This window comes from Amphiura filiformis, unplaced genomic scaffold (assembly GCF_039555335.1).
Source record: "Amphiura filiformis unplaced genomic scaffold, Afil_fr2py scaffold_151, whole genome shotgun sequence".
In the NCBI taxonomy this organism is placed as follows: domain Eukaryota; kingdom Metazoa; phylum Echinodermata; class Ophiuroidea; order Amphilepidida; family Amphiuridae; genus Amphiura; species Amphiura filiformis.
The window spans coordinates 77,014-99,915 of NW_027305615.1; the positions used below are offsets into that span (position 1 = coordinate 77,014).

A 22,902-nucleotide genomic window follows, 5' to 3' on the forward strand; every position below is an offset into this window, starting at 1 on the left:
ATATCTTGAGTTTTGAAAACATGTTTCCCCAGATATGAAAATATTTGCATCTAGATTCGAATTATTACTCAGTGTAGTATATAGAATACAATTGGTGACCGTTCACAAATACTTGTTAGGGAGAGCTGATGCATAAAGGGGGGCCCTTAAATATTTTGACCCTGGGGGCCTAAAACAAAATGACCACGAAATTTACTGGGAAAATTGAGTTTATATGCTTTTCTATGGGGTATTTTGTTGCATCAGGCCACCCAAGAAATGTTTGTGAACGGTCCCTTGTCATAAATTTGTAAGGCATAAAATAAACGCATGAAGTAATGGGACTTTTTCTCTATTGTGAAATTTAAATGATAGGTCTACTATAATTATGCTATCTACTGAAGATACAAATGGAATCCAACATGGATTCGCTAATCACGAGCTTATATTATGTGACACGTCACAGGGAATGAATAATGATTGATTGATTGATTGATTGATTGGTTGATTGATTGATTGATTGATTAATACGAGACGCTCCACACGCAGAATACGCTCTAATGCGAAATATCATATTATTTACTTTCAAAATCTCATCAATATCAATGATTTTCTCCTCTATCTATGAATCTATTTGCTTACTCGCCAACTTACTCCTCCAACGATGAAGAGTACGTTACCGAGTAAATAACAATAGCTGCGGCGTAACTTTACTAGTTTAGTAACTTACGCACATTTGGAAGTCACTAAATTTTGAGATACTCGTCAACTTACTCCGCAAAAGATGAAGAGTATTAAGTTGCCCAGTATAATAACAATAGAACTTACTAGTCTAGTAACTTACGCCGAAGTCTCAAAAGTAAAAGGAAAGAACGTAAGGAGACATACTTAATGGAAGTGAAACAGAATGGAAATCAATCGAGGCCTACTAAAGGAAATTATGGGACTACTAAACACAATTGTGACCAGCTCCAACAAAACCCGGAAAAAGTCACCAGGGATGCTTTTGAGTCATAGGCAGGCTTTGAAATAAGAAAAAAATCCAAGAGTCCTCCGGACCCTTGCCTTTGAAATTTCAAGGGTCCTCACCAATTTTCAAGGGTCCGACCACAGTCCCTTGCTTTTAAATTTTCAAGGGTTCTCACTAATTTTCAAGGGTCCGACTATTACGACGTATTAAATGTTGGTGTAGTCTATAGAAACCATAACTAGCAATACCTCCTGCTTGTGCACTACCATTTATTATAATGAGGCACCCAAAATGCGCCATTGAGCGTGTTTATAGTGAATATACCGCATTTTGAGTATACCGTACACGATAATCCTCGTATATGTACCGATACTCTTGCTGTTTATAGTGGGACACAGTTACCGCACAAATTATATACCAAGTAACATTATCGTACATTTGCAATGACTCCGAGGTCACACTGGGAATGTGTAAATATTGTGGCGCGACCTATAAACAGCCCATTCAACAATATGATCATGGCGGTGAACATGTAGCTTCTGTTTTGATGACTCTTGGGGGTGAGAATCGTTCCGAATGTCCTACGCGCATCCTACGCATCACGAAGAAGCTCCCACTTCCGGTAATACCGCACACAATTTATACTGGTGTGTTTATAGTGGAAATATCTCGCCACAATATCCTTCGGTTTAGAAGGATATCGATGTACCGTACATACATATACTGCTAGTGTTTATCCGGATACTTGCCCACTATTTGTGCGGTAACTGTGTCTCACTATAAACAGCAAGGGTATCGGTATATATAAAAAGAGTATCGTATACGGTATACTCAATATGCGGTATATTCACTATAAACACGCTCTATGAGCATGTTTATAGTGGGAGCAGATGTGCGGTACATTGCGGTACAATTTCTACCCGGTTAGAGATTATCCGGATACTTGCCCACTATAAACACTAGCAGTATATGTATGTACGGTACATCGATATCCTTCTAAACCGAAGGATATTGTGGCGAGATATTCCCACTATAAACACAACAGTATAAATTGTGTGCGGTATTACCGGAAGTGGGAACTTCTTCATGATGCGTAGGATGCGCGCATGACATTCGAAACGATTCTCACCCCAAGAGTTATCAATACAGAAGCTACATGTTCACCGCCATGATCATATTGTTGAATGGGCTGTTTATATCTCGCGCCACAATATTTACACATTTCCCGTGTGACCTCGGGGTCATTGCAAATGTACGATACTGTTAGTTGGTATATAATTTGTGCGGTAACTGTGTCTCACTATAAACAGCAAGGGTATCGGTACATATACAAGGATTATCGTATACGGTATACTCAAAATGCGGTATATTCACTATAAACACGCTCTATGAGCGTGTTTATAGTGGGAGCAGATGTGCGGTACATTGCGGTACAATTTCTACCCGGTTAGAGATTATCCGGATACTTGCCCACTATAAACACTAGCAGTATATGTATGTACGGTACATCGATATCCTTCTAAACCGAAGGATATTGTGGCGAGATATCCCCACTATAAACACACCAGTATAAATTGTGTGCGGTATTACCGGAAGTGGGGGCTTCTTCATGATGCGTAGGATGCGCGCATGACATTCGGAACGATTCTCACCCGAAGAGTTATCAAAACAGAAGCTACATGTTCACCGCCATGGTCATATTGTTGAATGGGCTGTTTATAGATCGCGCCACAATATTTACACATTCCCCGTGTGACCTCGGGGTCATTGCAAATGTACGATAATGTTAGTTGGTATATAATTTGTGCGGTAACTGTGTCTCACTATAAACAGCAAGGGTATCGGTATAATATACAAGGATTATCGTATACGGTATACTCAATATGCGGTATATTCACTATAAACACGCTCTATGAGAATTAGTTACGGAGATCACGGACATGACGGTATGTAGATTGTTGAAAATTGAAAACCCGGGTTGAAAACTGGATGGGAAACTAAAATGAAACTGTACTCAGGGAGCTGAACGTATTCATATGTAAAACAGATTTTCCAGTGGCATAACAAAACTAGTATTTTCTGCTCTTTGCTTAGTTCAATTTTTACGGGTCACGCGGACCCGTACCGTAGGAAATTTGCGGGTCCACGCATACTTTCACGGGTATTTGACGCAAGGACGCGCCTTATTTCGAACGCTGGTCATAGGCCTTAAAAGATGACATTCCCATTAAAAAAAAAAATCAAAATTTGGAATTCTTAATTTTATGGTATTTGACATTGGGACTGAGTGGACTTTTAAATCCTTGAAAGTACTTATTAAAAAGAGGTTTATTTAATCAATAATTGACAGTTGAATTATGATATTCGCCATTCAATCATGTGTAAGGCAGGAAACAAATTAGCAAATTATTCAGACAAGCAATTTGGCAAAAGTATCAAGGTATCATTTACACAATTATCCATATCTTGAAAAGTATTGATGCTATGTATATTTGTGGTATCATTTTGAAGCTTATTGTCCCGTGCTTACATTTGTATTCAAATCATGAAATGTCAAACCTGCGACTTGCTCCTGGTTTTGTGCCTATTGTGCATACTCTGGATATTGTATTTAAGCTTAAAACTATGATTATTTAATGTGTGCACAATTGGTAGATTTTCACAACTCATCTTTTCAGTCACCGTACTCCCTCTGTTTGTTAGCTTCCCAAGTGGACTACTGACTTTGGATTGCGGTTTACATGCTTAACACGGCTGTCTATGGATGAGATTGTCGGATTTCTGGCCTACTAAAATTGGCCATGATGTAATGCATCTTTAAATGGATCTGGCTTGTAATTGGTCGCCCAGATCTCGTTATGGTTTAAATCCTCCGGGCACCACCAACACAAAGGGCGGTATAGTTGTGTACCATGTGGTTATTAAAATAACTACATGGTGCACAACTATACCACCCTTTGTGTTGGCGGTGCATGAGCGCGTCTTGTATTTGCCTGCGGTTTAATTGGATTGATAAGTATAATAAAGTATGATTGACAGTGTGAGTGTTAGGGACTGTGCCCGTTCAAAGTCATGTTTAAAATTGAAAGTCCATAGCCGATTTTTAACCCGGGCTTTCGCGATTAATAAACTGGCACATTCTAAAATTAGAATTGTTCAGTATTGGAGTACCATTATAGTTATGCCATTATGATATACTGCATTCAATAATATAAGCCTACTTTACTTTTACTGTCACAAATATAATAATATAAACTTTTTCATAACCATTTTATACTAGTATTTTAATGTAATAAATATCAGTATAATTTCGAGTTCAACTGAATGCGTTCATCATGAATAATAACATATTTTTATTTATCAAAAATCGACTATGGCATAGTCTAGGTTTTGTTGGGACGGGTCACAATTTTAATTGATCTATACCTTTTGAGGTTGAAGTCGAATCCTTTTCTTTCATCCCTGAATTAGAGGGTTCAATATTCAGTCCTCCAAATTTGTAATTGGTACATTTTTCGGTGTCATCTTCATTACTTGTATGCCATTGACTGCCTGGACCTCCTCCTACGTAGCACTCTCGAGTCTGACAAACCACCAAAAGCGCTGAAAAAAATAGTTCGACAATGTTGGTACAAAACAATTTCATGTTGATTGGAATAGAGAACAAAGCGGAAAATCAAAACGGAGAATCAAAATTGCATCCGAAATCGGAAAACACAGCGTTTTTTCCCCAGCAGAGAAATTACAAATATTTTATATGGAGAACAAACCTCGCCAAATACTAATTCGTTGAGCATAAAATCGCGCAAATCGCAGCGAAACCCCGTAATTATAGCCTTCGTTAAACAAAGTATAACTAGAGTGGTTCCCGTACCATAGCTGAATCATGGGGCTTATTTGTGGTATACCACTGTCACCCGGTGGTCATACCTTCTTTGGATTTCGAGATATGAAAAGGACCCAAAAATTAAAACTATTGTTCTAGGTCTTATGAGGAGTGTCACCCCGGTAGGGAAATGATTTTTATTATAGTGTTTATTTTGTTCTCTTTCATTTGACACCACTCGGAGTCATACTTCTTTGGATTTCATACTTCTTGGGATTTCGGAAAAGGACCCAAAATAGGAATATTTACCCGGGTCTTGTGAGGGGTGTCAACCTCGGTGGGGAATATAATTTTAATACAATCCCTTCTTTCATGTTATAAGTTTTAGTTTCTCTTTTGTACAGAAACCAAAAATCATAGGATTAAAAAGAGGAGCAGATCTTCCGTCGTTTTATCTTTTCTGTTTCTGTTTCTGTTTCCGGTTTCGGTTTCGGATCTCATTGTTATTTTGAAGTGTTAGCATGGTACGTGTGAACAATCCTTTTATTGTAGTCTTTTGTTGACTACAGAAAAGTTGAACGAAGATAACTTCTGTTTCGGTTTCGGGAGTTATGTTACAAGAAAAAAGTAAGATGAGAGGGTTCATGCTAATCTAGATAAAAGAAGTGTCTGAATTTTACGGTCGTAAATTCGCGATAAATTGTACGGCTTCAATTGACTTGCGTTGGGTGTATAGGTACTCCAGCCTAAGCGGGAGTAGATCGTGAATATAGCCCAGCGTAGAAATATACATTAACATGATTAATATAAATTAATCAATAGTAATCAGTGTTGCCAAGAATTACGTATACTTGTTCGTGCAATCGCGCAAAAATCGGTCATATTATGATTATGTAGCGATTAAACGGGGAATTATTTTCGTCCCAAATACACCTTAAAACTTGGTAATATGCAACACCAGCAAAGTGCGGTGAAGTGAAACTAATAGGATTTCTTTCATTTGAATTGGTAATCTGATAATTACTTCAGGCAAAATTGCCAGACTCAAATCTAGAGGAGAGGAGAGAGAGAGAGGAGGAGGAGAGGAGAGGAGAGGAGAGGAGAGGAGAGGAGAGGAGAGGAGAGGAGAGGAGAGAGAGGAGAGGAGAGGAGAGGAGAGAGGAGAGAGAGGTTGAGGAGAGGAGAGGAGGAGAGGAGAGAGAGAGGGAGAGGGGAGGAGAGGAGAGGAGAGGAGAGAGAGGAGGGAGAGAGAGGCAGGGAGAGAGGAGGGAGGGGAGAGAGGAGAGAGGAGAGAGGAGAGAGGAGAGAGGAGGAGAGGAGAGGAGGGAGGGAGAGGAGAGGAGAGGGAGAGGAGGAGGAGAGGTTCGAGAGGGGAGGGAGAAAGGAGAGGAGAGAGGAGGAGAGGAGAGGAGAGGCCAGAGAGGAGAGAGAGAGAGAGGAGGAGAGGAGAGAGGAGGAGAGTGAGAGGAGAGGAGAGGAGAGGAGAGGAGAGGAGAGGAGAGGAGAGGAGAGGAGGAGAGGGAGAGGAGAGGAGAGAGAGAGGAGAGGAGAGGAGAGAGAGGAGAGGAGAGAGGAGAGAGAGAGAGAGGAGAGGAGGAGAGGAGAGGAGAGAGAGAGAGAGAGAGGAGAGGGTAGGAGAGGAGGGGAAAGGATAGGAGATCGAGAGAAGAGAGGGCGAGCAGAGCAGGAAGGAGTTTATTCCGTTTATTTTAATTTTTCCACGTTGATCATAGGCCTACTGCATAAAACAGTGAGAGGGGAGAAGGGTAAAGGAAATACAACATCCAATATAATTCAGATATCCACATAATTCAAAAGATGGCACAGGTGAGAGTTGGGGAGGGGGAGAGACAGACAGACTAGAAAGAGAAGAAAGCGAGAGGAGAAGAGGCAGGGGTCCTTTTTTTAAATGTCATAGTAATATGGACCATAATGACACCAAATTTGCGTTCGGACCTGATGTAGGCATATCCTGCCTAGTTAAATGACTGACATGAGTAAGATTGCCCACTTGAGACGCCAGTGTTGCATATAATTGACTTATCCAACCTTTATCATGTTTATTGACAGACATAAGTGTGATTGACAGCACCTATTATTACCTCTTCAAATGAGAAGCATGGTGCCCCAAACGTAACAATGAAGTCAACTTACACACCATCCTACTTAATCCCTTGCGTTTTCGTTTCTGAACAATAGACATCCCGAAACAGAAAAGATGAAACGAGCCCTTGTATGCTATCATAACACCTACAGCTAAATTTATACTACATCAATGAGTGATATCGATTGGTTTTTAGCCAATGCGGTAGAGCGCTTTTGATTGCGTTGGGAAAAGTGCGCCACCTCATTGGTCAAATACCAATCGCTTGTCGCTCAGCGATGGAGTATAAATTCAACTTTCGTGTTGGAAGTACATGTGCACACCAGTGCATAGAACCATAAGTACATAATAGGCTATTGCAAGCACGGAGGTATCATATTTGTGGATGCGCAATAGATTACATAACGCATTGTAACTTTGTGCCGATTTGAATATCCGCCTAGCTATTCATCGAGAGGTACCTTTTGTTCAAGACAAAAGAGTTCCGCCATTAAATCGGTAACTAACCCGACAGCGTATTAACCAACGCACTGAATAGTCTATTGTTCTATTGTGTCCGATTTGAGCGCTGACATATGAACAAATGTTGCCAATCAATATTCATGAGAGTGTACATTCAACGTTCAATTTTCGAAATTGGGTGACTTGTGCTTGGCAGGTGTAAAATACATCTGACTGGGCGTTTTAAATACGTAACGCATAAAGGCATTGACATCATCGAATAGCTGCCTATAGTGCTGTTAGTGTTAGGCCTATGTGTGTGTGTTGTGGGGGGCCTGTGTTTATTTTCTATAATAATTATTATAAGGCCTACATTTATTTGTCATTCCTTTCTTTTCCTTTCTCTGTACTTGCTAAAGTATCACTCCCTCTTCTTATCTCCCTTCCCTTCTCCATCCCCTCTTACGTTTTGTCCCCTCTCATTCCTATCATTTTCCTTACCTTTCTATTTATTTACGTCTATTTATTTATTTATTTCTCTTTATTTCTTCCTCTCTTCCTCCAGTCCCCTCTCATTCTTCATATCCCCTCCTCCACCCTCATCCCCTCCCAAGACCTCTCAAATAAGAGCTGCCCCCCTTCAGTACGCCACTGATTGTGACATTCTCCTTCTTAAAATAAAATTTGTAAAACAACTTTTATATAGGCCTATACCGGTATAATTATTATATGTTACATGTATACGTAGCTCCCGGGACGTAGTTATTTAAGGATACGATACATGATTTACCGACAAGTGACTCATTTCGGAATGCGATCATGAATTTGTATGTGAAATAGCTTCAACAATGGTTCGCTGCATAATGGTAAAAATAGCCTTGACCTAAAAAAGGGCGAGAGGTACCATATTTACGGATTCAGGCTAAATTTAAAATGGATATAAAACGTTTGTTTTTGATCGATTACAAAAATTAATTTTTGTCGTATAAAGAAATTGTATCTGGCGTGAATTATACACTACAGTTTTTATTCCTAGGGCTCCTTGACTTCTTCAAATAATTTTTTAATGATAGAGTGAATCCCTGGCCCTCTATAATTACGCACAAAAGATCGAGTCCCCTTAATACCATTATTGTACTATAGACATGCAGACATGGCAGCCTTTATGTGTAATCATTCAGCAAGCGCATTCAATTTATTTAAATGAAGCACCTAACATGTTTATTTGGCCTATATAAAACTCAGCATTGTGGATGTTTTCAATAACCACTCCCTAAACAAACAAATTTCTTTACCGTCAAAATGTTTGTAACACGTTTCAATAGGAGAGTATCTACCAAAAACTTGTGAGTGACAACAGTTTGATATGACTTCCCGTTTTTAAGATATAGCACAAAAAACTAACTTTGCGCGCGACAGCTTAGAGAACTAATCATGAAATACGTGTAGGTTAGGGTATGGGTTGTTTCACTGACCGCTCCCTAAAAAAGCCAATTTCTTTATCAATAATTTTATTAAGATTCCAAAGCATATGGTATACTCCCATATCATGTGCAATATGAAGTTCATATGACATTCCGTTGTAGAATTATGAGTTCAAAACGAAATTTAGATGCATATTTTGCCGTTTAGAGCCTAATACGAAATATTACGTAATTTAGCATAGGAGATGCTTTCAGTGACCACTTCCTAAATAAACCAATTTATTTATCAACATTATCAACAATTTTATACTCATTCTAAAGCACATGGTCCACTCCTACATCGTGTGCAATATGAAGTTCATACGATATTCTGTTGTTGAGTTATGAGACAAAAACGAATTTTAGATGTCATATTTTGCGTTCGCCTCGGACAATCAAGGAATTTAATAGTTGGTACACCTTGACAATATGTTGGAACTCTTCATTGCCGCTCTGAGAGTCAAGTGAAATTAGTACATGTATAACTATGTTTGATGAGAAGTACATACCTTCTCCTTTCCTCTTCCCTCCCCCATTCCCCCTCAACCAATGTTGGGGAGACTGGAGAGTCCAATGGAAAAAGTGCATTCATCAACATTGAACTGGGGGAGAGGGGTGGCGATTTACATTTAGTATGCCCGAGTGCACCAACATTAATTTATTTGATTGTAGAGAAGATGCAACGACGAGGAGGGTTAACAGAATAATAGCTAATAACATATTATAATGCGAGATAACTCCGCAGGTCATCCCGTCGCATCTATTCATACACAGTCTTTTTGTTCGCAAGTACATCAATGCATAGATACCGCGTGTAGTTAATCCGATTATTATGGCACTTCAATAGCGAATAGACCATGTAAAACCTGTGTGTTTCGTCCAGGAAAGTTGAAAAAGAAGGTGGGAGAACGGAATTATATCCTTGAGATAATCCCGTAGGTAATCCTGTCGCACCTATTCGTAGTCCTTTATTCTCAAGTAGTTACACATCTACTTGAAAGTAGCCTTTGATGTGATGTGTGTTGCCGACTACGGTTGATTATTTTTCACTCCAGAATTAAAACCATATCCAATGTTTCTATAGAGAATCCCTTGAAAGTATGACACGTGTGTGTTAAGTACCTGATGTTGCTCTGAAGGGATGCCACACGTGGATACTATAAGAAAGAAATGTAGTTTTGTAAAGATTCCAAAAAAATCCGCCGATTTTGGAACATATATTAATGATTTTGTTAGAAAAGGGATGATTTTTGATCATCAATATTTTATTGTTTTATGTATTTTCCTGTCATTTCCAACAAACCTAATAAAAATATTTTTTGATAATTGAAAATAGGCTGTATCATAAATCGTAGAGGTTGAAAGCGTAACCAAGCGTGCAAAATTATTATTTGCCATGGAACTTCGGTCATATTTTATTTGAAATAAACTGGATGTTAGGATCTGCATGCATGGTATGCATAGTATTGATGGTATACAGACACTGACCTTTCCCTAAAACTAGTAAGCAGCAACTTGTGTATCATACCCGTCATGGGTTCGAACCCTTTTGTTGTATTTTATTGTTAAACCTAAATAGCGTGATTGCTTTTGAATGAGCGGCAACACACATATTTTGTTTGAGGATAGCTGGATCTATCTCCTTTCTTTACATCTTCTCTGGTTTTGTCGAAGTGAACTGTATTGTGTTGTTAATCATTCTTTTGTCTACCTGTGTTTTCGCGGAAGGTGTAAAACGGTTGATGGAATGCAGTTTAAAATTTCCGCCAAGGCCGAATCAAGGGGGTGACACTAAATTCACAGTTGTTCTATTAGCAACGCAAAACCTATGAAAAATTCCACTGGTTTACTAGCTAGAAAGTGAGGCCAGTTATCGATCCGTCATGAATAATTCATGTTCGACCCCTTGGATCATGTTAATGGTTTTAAATAAGCGAAGTCGAATTAAAACCAAATTGTCAGTGGGGAGAACATTTTGGCCAGGCGTATAAATGGTTTTTTTTACCCTTGTGTATAATATGGGTTAAGCCGTTGATCCACTTGGAGTTCTGCGCATCAGTGATTTCAGATTTGCGTTCACCCATGTTAAAACAGGTGCATGGTTTATTTAATGCAATCATAATGGGTTTGTTAAAGGTTTTTGTTGTTACTATGATACAACCAATCACTTGGCATAATTTTAGCTGGTCAAATGCAATTGGGTTTTTGACTCACATCATGTTTTATCATCGAGAGATCAACTTCTAGTGAAAAACTTTCAATGATATTGTGCATTAATTATATTCATTTATGACAAATCATGGCAAATGACATGGTCATTATTTGAAATCTGCGTAAAGTATTGAATTGAGTGTTATAAAATACACACGATAATGATTCCATATGGCGATGGCCTTTCAATTAGCGCGTGGTAGTTTTGTCTGCGTTTTGGGACCTTTTTGGGCTCAATTATATGGTATAGGGGGCCTATGATATAAGTATATGGTATAAGATATAATTATAGTGCTAATTAGCGAATATTAGAAATATGATGAACAATGGTATTCCGAACTACCTTTTGGTAACTTGTGTTAGCGCAAATTATGGTCATGTTTGGCTTTGGGGCATTTATCATAGGGAAATGGCTGCGGATTATGGTCTTGTCCGGGTCAAGGGTTACTTTCCCATGGAATCTGGAAGTTGTTAGATTACTATAGTGCTAATAACGTCATAAGAAATAATGTGCCTTTAAATACGCGCAGATTATGGTTATGTCTGGTGTCAGGGCATTTTTCTTTCGTATGAGATACTTAAGAAATCCCATAGAGGATATTCTTTATAAATAAACCAAATGATCTCTCGGTTGGTATAGAACATGACCACCACAAAAATTCGTTGTCTCCCATGTTTGTTTTTTGAGTTCAATGACAATTGATATTTGCGAATAACAACGTTGTGAGTTTTGCAAACTTTGCCTGTTCAATGAGAGTATAGCGCGCCCCCAATACATCTGGGCACAAACCAGGCGAAAACGATCCAGTTTCATCAGGCCCCAGTGATATGTTTTTTCAAAGAAAGTCTACTAATTTGATATGAAATGACATTTTGCAATAGCAAAGTCAAACTTGTGAAACACAAGTAGTATTTGAAGTTAAAATAACCTTTGATACCCGACCTGACCTTACATAGCTTTCCATCATGGCGCCTTATTCGTCTTTATGTATTTCTATTATGCTTTAAAGTAAAATAAAATACCAATCTGCACTAAGCAGACAGAATGTTACTTGGCTCCCAGCATGAATTATTGATTTTATACGGAAGTAAAGAAATACACAGTTGCCTGCAAGCCGTGCACCATACTCCAAATACTTACGGTAAATCTGAATAATGGTCACATGTTGACATATCATGTGTTCGGGAAATCACGTGGCAACATTTTAAGATTTCAGACTTGTTTACTAGTTAAATTGTCATTTGTATTATTGATTATGTATCTTTGTTAATTAATATATGAAGAGCTTATTTCCAAACCGTGTTAAGTCCACCCACCTTCAAAATTGAGATTTTGATGAAAATGGGTAGTGAGTAACTAGGGCTATCCAGCAATGTTTGTGTTTTTTTACAAAATTAGTCAAGTTCCGAAATATTGACACACAAAGTATCGATTTTTTTCCAAAGCGTGTGATAAGTCCAATCCAGTTTGTTAGCAAACTGTGTTAAATCCACGAACACTGCCCTTGGGGGCAGCTTGTAGGCAGGCAGCATGGCATAGGGCTTCCAATAGTTAATCGCCCAAGTTCTGCATGATTGATAACACTGCCTTGCTTTGCGTCTTCGTTCTTGTTTGGTCCTGAGACTAGTATACCTGAATTTGGTCTGCATAAAAAGTTGTTGTTGTTTTTTTGTTTTTGTTTTTATATTAGTAGGCCTAGTTTGTATGGAATTTCTTAAATATTTCATAGATACCTCCAGAAAAAACATGAACAGGGTGGGAATGGGGAGAGGGAGAGGTTGTGATGGTAGAACTAATGTTAGAGGATGGTGGTAGAGTTAGTTTTTGATAGTATTATTTTGTATGATTATCAAAATTCAAGGTATTATTTCAAAGTTAAAGGTATAAAAAACTTAGGACTTAAAGACTTAAAAACTTACGACTGTCAATATGAGATTAGGGTGGCAGCATGGGGGAGGGGGAAATTTCGATAATGTGGTAAAACAAGTGGATATTCAGGTCATCACTTATTGTCAGTGAAAATGATGTTTATTCGATTCTGAGAAATGCAATAAAGTTTTGAATTTTGAACTATTTTAAACGTCGAATTTTGGTTAAAATGGGCGGGAGGAGGGGGTTCCAGATGCAAGGTGTTTTTGTGGCAAAATTGTGTTTTATAGTAGAGAGAATCAAATTTTGTATGTTTTAAATACATTTGTTATCTTTTTAAGACTAGTTTGAGAAAAATATGGTTAGTTCTGTGTTACAGATACTATGTTTTGTGTCAAAATGTGTTAAGTCCATGCCAGAAATTGCGTTTTGTGTCAAAACGTGTTAAGTCCATGCTATTTTTAAAACAAATTAATTCATTAAAAAAAATTAAAAGTCTCTAGATTTTAACTTTGCATATTGTTATGGTCCTATATATGTCACCTTCACTTCAATGTAATTTTATAGAAATCGCACTTTTTTTCAATTGCCATAAAGAAGATTCCTGATTTTCTTCAAAGTGAACCTTGTGGACTTAACACGGTTTGGAAATAAGCTCTTCATATCTTTTAAATGCTGATAAATCGTGGTTGGCTGCCCATATTATATGTTAAATTCAATGTTTTATGAATATAATTCTACCACGCAGTGGGGTCACACAGCATAATGTTACACTACACTAGCTAGATTTGGAGCTCTGCACTTCAAATTCACGTCAATTTCAAAGTTTATACACTTAATATATTTAATATAATACTTATTGTTTTGTTATAACAAACTGGAACACGAAATACACTAGCTTATTACCTATATAGAAAGGGGATTTATACACATTCACTCAACAATTTGACATGCCTGGCGCATCAAGACATTCTCTGTCTGGATAACATGACTGTCGCCCTCAATATGTCTGGGCACAAATTTAAATAACAATACGCTATTTACATATGAATGCGGCCACATGTTAATTTCTAGTGCCGCTCCCAGGTATTGTTCTATGGTCGAATCATTTCACATTTTGGGTGCATTGTAGCCGACGGCTACCCAACTAAAGGGTGCTAGTCAGGTGTAGGAATGCGTGGATTTGGATTCCTCTATAGAGGAATCCAAATACACGCATTCCTACACCTGACTAACAGCCTTTAGTTGGGTCTCCGACCGCTACAATGCATCCAAAAAATAATGTTCGGCCTTTAACGAAATTACAAACTGCATTCCATCACCCGTCTTACACCTTCCGCGAAAACACAGGTAGACAAAAGAAGTTTACAACACAATACAGTTCCAACAGTTATGCAAATAAAAGCCGCCTTACACCTAGAGAAGGTCGAGGAGGGTTAATAGAATAATACAATAGAGATAATTCCGCAGGTAATCCCGTCGCATCTATTCATAGATGTACAAATGGATGAACAAAAGGACTATGTATGAATAGATGTGACAGGATTACCTCTATTGTATATTATTATTCTATCAACCCTCCTCGTCTTTGCATTTTCTTTAGGTGTTAGGCGGCTTTTATTTGCACAATCGGGTGCTCAAAACCCCAGGTTGGTGCTAGCGGGAAACCAAAGATGGCCGACCAAATCCTGACTTGGCTCGTTGGATTCGTCTATACAATCATAGATGTCTATGATACAATTAAATGTCAAAATTACGGTGCTATTCTACTTTTCAACAATAATTCATACTGGCAGGCTACACCAATAAGTGTATTAGTGCAGATTGATATTTTTTGGGATACTTTTCCACAGGGAGGAAGCACATGGCAAATACTATTGCCGCGAGCACCATTTTGGAAGGTCACGTGAAGTGTCAAATAATTTTTGTGACTTCAAATACTCACTGTATTTCATATCTTATGCTTGTCGTATATTTTCTTTGTATTATCGATATTAATTTAAATTAAATGTCTTAATTTCGACATTACTATATCAACAAGACATTCCCTTATCAAATTAAAATTGCAGAAACAAATCACTGTGGCCTGATGGGATCATAGTAGTTGACCCACTTCTGCCCGGTCTAACCTTGCTTGGGGGCGCTTTTTACTATCTTCAACAGGTTCGATTCGGTAAACTTACGACACCTTTATGTGGTGACCTCAATCACATGGGCTGAGTAAGAGTTGATGTGAATTATTCCTAACCGATCGATACCTTGCTTCACTTTGTTGAGAGCAAGCCAACAAATTTGCCATAGGTTTGCGTGGCTGAACAAAAGCCGTGAATTTAGTGTCACCCCTGTCTCTAGTCAACCGATTTCTATTGACACTCAGTCATTTAATGAGGCAATATAAACGATCAAATTTGGTGTTGAAATGAGCAAAATTTTGAGTTGCACCTTTTCAATGTAAAATTAATTTTCTCGGCCAAATAACATGCAATAATTTTCATTTTTTCAGTAAATGTCATGAAAAACCTATAATGCTTGATAGTATTTTTTTCAAATCCTAGTGTTAAACTTATGCGTGAAATTCGGTCATTTAGTGTAAGATTTTCGATAGGCTTCAACTTGGCACGCGAGTTTCTAACGCATATCACCGTGAGCTATATATCATACATGTAGTTTTGTCAGAATTTTGGTTTTGATTGCACCATTTTTCAATTCCAACTACCAATTTTGTCCAAATCAACTCGCGAATGTACCCATGGATGGATGATTTTGCAAGCTACAATAGAAATATCGATTAGTTCTGCTGGTTATATCAGAAATGAAGTACGGAGTTGGACATTTTGACAGTCGCAAGTGGAAAAAGGGGAAATCAAAACGGATATTCTGACAAAACTATAATATATAGACCCAGACGATGTGCCTTACAGAAGTGGGATATATCTTTCTTTAGCAAACTATATTAGTGTAGCGGAAATGGATTCAGAAGAGAGATGGCGCCCTTCGGTTATTTCGGGTCATGTGATATCAGGGTTTATTATAAACCCTGCGACCGTCGAGGCAGGTTGGTCAAGACATACCTCTCTCCCTCTGCATCAATAACCACTACTACCGCTACCAGCCGATCACTTGGATCAGCCCAAAACCCTAATAAATGATGAGAACAATGACATACATGTATGTGACGTGTCATGTCAAAAGGAGACACTTTCGGGCAGGTCGTAAATGGAGAAATAGCCAAAAAAACTGCACGGGGGTGATTTTTTTCACAATCTGAGTTTGTTGCGAATTTGTGATTAATGTTTAAAATATTGTCTGATAGTTTCAGACCGGAATATAACTGGCATCTTGTATTTTTTGAGACATTTTTCAAGGTAATTGCTATTGTCAATATTGTCAATAATATTTTTAAAGGCCGATATCTCAATTTCCAATTTTATAATACCATAACCTACGAACTCAATATCTTCGCTCAGGAATGTTCGATTTCATTGGGGAAAACGGCGTTGTGGAGCAAAATATCTCTTTATTTAAGATATGTAAAAACCTCAAAATTGATAACCGGCCCAAAAGTGTCTCCTTTTGACATGACACGTCACATATATCCGACTCCTTCGTCTGACTCATTAGTGTGACTAGTATTCATAAGACTGTGCGGATTAGCCGCACGCCCACGTCATATCACCAAGTTGCCTTAGACGCTCGCTACCAGATGGTTTCCGCCACATTAGTTTAAAACGCTAAAAATGAATTCCGAAAAAGCTCACGGGCGAACTTAAGGCATGGGGTATGGGCGAACTTGAAGTACAGGTATCTGGAGAAGGGAAGCAACGAGTCACTCGGCCTCCGAGTGCGAATATGTATTTATTTTGGAAGGTTCGTGTTTGTTTTAAATTTTGGGCGTTTTTCCAAAATTCGATATTTTTGGTGATATTTCAAAAGACAACTCTTTGGACACATAGTTTGTTATTGTTATTGCGGTTCTTTTCCACATACCTACGTTACCATTTGCTTTGGTGATTTACAAATATTATATATTTTGTGACTGCAATTTGGCGTTTTCAATGCGTTTTAAGCTTATCATGAAATTAAACACGAATGTCCGGTCACGCTACTTTTAGAATTTTTAAATGTATTCCTTCCGTTTATTACTCATGTCATTAATAGTTCGCTTTCATCCGCTTTTTTTCCCAGATCCATGGGTTGTGCTCTAATCACTCCAATACTTAAAAAACCATCTCTGGACTCGAATGAATTTTCAATTTATCGGCCTGTGTCTAACATCAGCTTCATGCCTAAAATAATTGAGAAAGTTGCCAGCAATCAGCAATCAAGGAATACTTGTGTCAGAACAATCTGCTTATGTTTCAAATAGGAGCACCGAAACTGCTCTTCTCAAAGTGCAAAGTGATATCTTGAATGCTGTAGACAGGCGAGAGGTTGTTTTTCTTGTGATGCTTGACTTGTCTGCAGCATTCGATACTATTGATCATGTTTTGTTATTGCAACATCTTGAAAGCAATTTTGGGATTTCTGGTAAGGTTCTCCAATGGATGAGATCCTATTTAGAGAGTCGAGTATACCAAGTTCAGATAGACGGTGTTTACTCTCATATGCATAAACTGGACACTGGGGTCCCTCAGGGGTCTGTACTGGGCCCGTTGGGTTTTATTTTATATACATCTCCTGTTGGTAATATCATACGTAAGCATGGACTTAGTTTCCATGTTTATGCTGATGACACTCAATTGTATATTTCTTTCGACCCTAGAATACCAGAGGCATGTCATACTGCTCTTTCAAAACTTGAATTGTGTATCACCGAACTCAGCAATTGGATGACTGTGAATAAATTAAGACTCAATCACAGTAAAACTGAATTTTTCATTGCTGGAACCACCCAAGGACTGAACAAACTCTCTCCTGTTGAACTCAAAGTTGGTAATGAACGGATTAAACCCAGCACTTCCGTGATGTCCATGACTAAGCACATCAACAGTCTTATTTCTTCTGTCAACTTTCACTTACGGAACATCCGTCGCATCGCTAAATATCTTGATCAGGACACAAAACATCATGTTGTTCGCTGTCTTATTCTCTCGCGCCTGGACTATGGCAATGAACTCCTGTATGGAGCCAAATCAAAGGACCTGGACCGTTTACAATCTCTCCTAACCAAAGCCGCTAAACTTATTTTCTGTGCTGACAGACGTGATAGCCCATCACCTCTCCTGGACACTCTATACTGGCTGCCCATAAGGGAGCGCATCAAATTCAAGATATGCATGTATGTTTTTAAATGTCTTCAGGGTAATGCACCAGTTTATCTCACAAACTTTCTCACTCATAAAGTCAAACCTGCTAAGGACCCATGACACGTTCATCTTCTGATACTACTCTTCTCACTGCTCATGTCGGGAAAAATCGCATTGGTGATAAATCGTTTTATGTTTCGGCACCCACACTCTGGAACAGCCTCCCAAGAACCATCAGGGAGGCATGCACACTGCCTAGTTTCAAGAAAGTTTTGAAGTCTCATTTTTATCCATCGTATTGACTCTGTTTTTGTTATTGCTTTGTTGTTACGGCGCTTTGATCAAGTTGGAAAGGCGCCCTATTAAATGTTGTTTATGTATGTATGCATGTATGTACCTGATCGTTGGCTTTTGCAGGCAACATAATGCATTTTAGCTCACGATAGATGTCGTATTCCTCTATGTGGGTCACTTGATGATAAAATTACTTTGAATTCCTTGTAATAACATACAAATTTGCGTCTGGAAACCGGGTCTGGAACTGATTTTGGAATAGCTATAGACTCCAGCGCCGTATCAAATCGCATAAAACGGCCACGACTGGCGAGTATGTCTTTATGTTTCCCGTTTTTGGAAACGTTGACCTTTGACCATTCTTTGTAAATGCCCTAATATGACCTTGATTTGAGTAGACTTGATTGGGTACTGTAAAAGCATCCACTTTACTGATTTGTTTAGCACCTGGTCAGAAGATCATCCTACAGGGATACAGTCAGTAGTTTAACATGGTGTGAGCATGGTGAAAGACCCATTATTGATTAGTAGCACAGGTCTTTTGCGTGCATAGCAGAAAATTATAATAGAATGTTTGGAATTTTCTACCTAAAATACTAACTGCATTCTGCATTATGTATTTATTTATTTATTTATTAATTAATTAATTTATTTATTTGTTTATTTATTTATTTATTTATTTATTTATTTATTTATTTAGGCCTATACCTATTTATTTATTTACTGACATATTTATTTATTTATTTGGTAGATTAGTAAGTAATTAGTAATATTCCATGATTCATCGGTTTATTATTGATTGTTGATAACTTGAAAACTTGATTGATTGATCAATTGATAGTCATTTTATTTATTTGATTCAGACCTAACTTATTGGCTGGGAATTGATGAAAGAAACATTTTGGCGTTTTACTTAATCGGATGTTTCATTCCAGAGATATGGCCTTTCGAGTGTCACGGTTTTATATTGTGCTGCTAGAACATGTTAAAAAGTTAAAGTCCAAAAAGGAATACTAACAAAAAGTGCAATTTTAAGGTACTTTTTCTTAATGTATTGATTAACAAGCGTTATCTGGAACATTATATTTGCTTATAACAACATGAAAATAAGATCATCCTGAAAATTTAATCAATTTTGTTGACATACAACAAAAACTAAAATACCTCAAAACCCATGATTTTTTTGGAGAAACCTCAAGCATGATCATAGATGGCCGCCATGGAAAATATCTCCATAGAGGAGATGAACAATAAGTGTATTATTTCAAATGAATAGCGGTAGTCTTAAACATTGTTCAATCTTTTAAGGTCAGCACATTTTATCTTCAAAAATGATTATTATTTCATCATCATTATCATGGCATAAGTTTGGTAACATTAATCACTACCAAGTTTGAGAAATTAACTCCAGGAATTTCTTGAAACAACCTGTTTTAGGTCTAAAGCGGGCCAATGCAAGTGACTGCATACCATGGGACTTCCCAAAACGATTTTTGTCTGCATTGATAATACATGGGTGAATACACACAACAGTAAATGAGAAACCGTTCTAGTGGCACATGTATTAACAGTGGACATACCTACTATTAATTTGGAATAGCATTGTACATTAGATGAATAGGCCTATCAGTATTGATTTATTCTATTCAGCAATATCAAGGATCGCTAATAAACCATGGAAGAAAGAGATAAGAAGGAACCACAACGAACGCATTCACTTTGTCCACTCCCTTTACCGACATTTAGTTGACATTGTTATTCATGAGGATTTACTTTGATCAATACCCCGCGTTAAATAGGTGATTGGTATTGTATTCCATGTATTTGCATGTCTTCTGGAGCGTGTGTGAAGGATGATTTGAACTAATGACCTTCCGTGCAAGCACCCTATAGGATTTTCTTTGGTGACGTGATCATCGGTCATTGATGGCCTACATCTTTTTCTTCCATTTTGCCCAATTTTTCCGAACTTTGATGACTTTTTTCTCAGAGTTGGCAGTCTTTGGCACTGAAACGAGTTAGCTAGTTACGATTATACACATATAAACTATTAAATTAAACAGGTTTTATGTACCGGACTCAACCGGAACATTGTGCAATATTTAAGAACATTTTACATCTATTTTTCATCAAAAAAGTCACCAAAATCTTATCTTATTTGCTAAAGCTGAAACTCAGCAAAAAAACGGCCGATTCTGATTACCTTTTCGATGTTTTGTAGGACATTTTCTACACAACACGTTCAAGAAAACAGTTTGACTGTAGATCCCAAAACAAAGCTACTATACATGTTCAGAGCATCAGTGAAATTCCATAATTTTACTTCTGGGTAGCGTTTGTTTGTTCGTGGATGGGTTTGTTATAATTTTTTCCAGTAATGATTTTGCCAAGCATCGATCGCGGTAAATGGATCATACATGAAAGTAAGTACCATTGATAGCTTTTCTTTTCATGCGTCAATAGATAAGCGGATTAAAACTTGGCCGATCGAAGTCGTTGTGGTTCCTTCTCATCTCTTTCTTCCATGAATAAACTTAGTGGTAACGCACTGAGTTTTATGAAAGGGAGGTCCCGGGTTCGATTCCCAGCTCTGCCTATTTTTTTCAAAGCTGAGAAAAAAATGCAATTTCTGAACTGCAAACTTATTTGGCGCGCGATATCAGCTGGTCCTTTTCTGGTGGCTGTGTCTGTCCAAACCAGATTCATGCCCATTACACTTCCCTTAAGGCCTATAAAAATTAAAAATCTTACACTAAAAGACACAATTGCATGTCTAATTTTAACACCAGTAATAAATACTATCAAATATGATAGTATTAAAAAGAACAATTATATCAACAAGCAAATATCAACTCACCCGTTAAGAAAAGGAAAATCTCGCTTCTGCGTTTGTAAATCATCTTTACTCATAATCAATTGTTCTACTCATGATGACAAAATGTGGATCTGAGCTAGAGGAGGGAATGTTCTATGATATAAAGTAATTGAAAGGCAGCAGTATCATGTTTGGAGCATGCGCGATGCATACGCATATGCAGTGGCATTCAACGTTAACAGATAGACTGATACCAATATTAACCTTCATCACGTGTTTGCCCGTTAGTGCCATAATGGGTGGATGTTAACACTTATAAGGGGGTACTACACCCATTTCATTTTTTTGCATTTTGTGAAGAAATGAGAAAATAACGGACAAAGTGGTATGCAATCTTAATTTAGGCGCCTCATTTAAATAAATTCAATAGAGTCGCTGATCGATTACCCGTAACAACGTGCCATTGCTGCCAGGTATATAGATCTATCTGTGTCACTTTCTATAATTAACTACTTCGCAGCTATTATGTTGTAATCATGGTTATAGGCCTGTTCAATAAAATCAAATGGATTTCTTAATATCACGAATATCCATTTTAAAAACCAGGTCCAGTTGAGGTAGTGAAAGAGGGGTCAAGAGTTGAAAAGAGGAGAAGCGGATGGGTGATCGAGATTGTAGGGGAGGGGAGGAAGACAAAAAAAATAAAGGAAAAGGGGGAGAAGGAGAGAGAGGGAAAAGGAGAGCGATGGAGTCACATGGCTCTAAATTACATAGGCGTAGATCGGGGTGGGGGGGGGGGAATAAATCTCCCCAATATTTTGCAGGGGGTGGTCTATATAATCATCCCCCCAATTTGGTTTCTGTTGAAATTAATCTCATATTTGGCCATTTTAGCCACAAAATGCCATTTTTTAGCGCTTCGCGCGAATCAATTCAAGTTTTGTCACATATTTCACCAGTTTAGTTTCAATAGGCCTATGCTAAAATTTCCCCGCGTATTTGTACCATAAGCTTCACTGTACCGGGTACTTAAAAACATCCACCCCCTCCATGTCAAAAAGAAATCTACGCCATTGCATAAGAAAGAATAAGTGCAGAGAAAGGAAAAGCAAGAAATTAATAAATAAAATAATAATTACTATTATAGAATCTAAGCATATACCAGCACTAGGCAGCCATTTAATGATGCCAAAACCTTTTAAGGTTTTAATTACGTAACGTATTAAAATACGTTACGTAATTAAAACACCCAGTCGGATATATTTCACACCTGCCAAACACAAGTCACCCAATTTCGATAACTGGACGTTGAATGAACACTCCCTCATTTCAAATATATAGTTTTAGTTTCTCTATTGTTCAGAAACCAAAAATCAATGGATTAAAATGTGGAGATGAACTGGTATGCAATCATAACACTATTGTGCTGGGAGGACACAAGAGGAGTATAATGGCCTATAACCATACGTATATAATAGCCTATTGTGCTAACATTTTCATTATCGATATGTATCAACGCGGGCGACTTTTTTGATGGTCTCTGCCGTAGGTGGCACACTTCCATGACACCATAAAATTACACCCGTTCGATTCGTTTGATAAGTTATGCATAGAAGCTCATAGACATCGTTGAGACATAAATGATGGATATATACGAGGCCTAGGGGGGGGGGGTGTTTTGTT

At 37.9% G+C, this 22,902-nt stretch overlaps 1 protein-coding gene across 1 annotated transcript in view; it reads right to left on the minus strand.

Moving 5' to 3' along the window:
- Nucleotides 1-21,334, minus strand: part of LOC140145149 (uncharacterized) — a gene marked incomplete at its 3' end in the record, with an annotated part of 79,988 nt that extends 58,654 nt beyond the window's left edge. Inside the window, exons 1-2 of the mRNA XM_072166926.1 lie at nucleotides 21,262-21,334; nucleotides 4,376-4,552 (exon numbers count right to left, since the gene is read on the minus strand). Coding sequence (XP_072023027.1) covers nucleotides 4,376-4,552; nucleotides 21,262-21,304 — 220 coding nt within the window. The remainder of the gene's footprint in view (nucleotides 1-4,375; nucleotides 4,553-21,261) is intronic.
- Nucleotides 21,335-22,902: the final 1,568 nt, after the last annotated feature.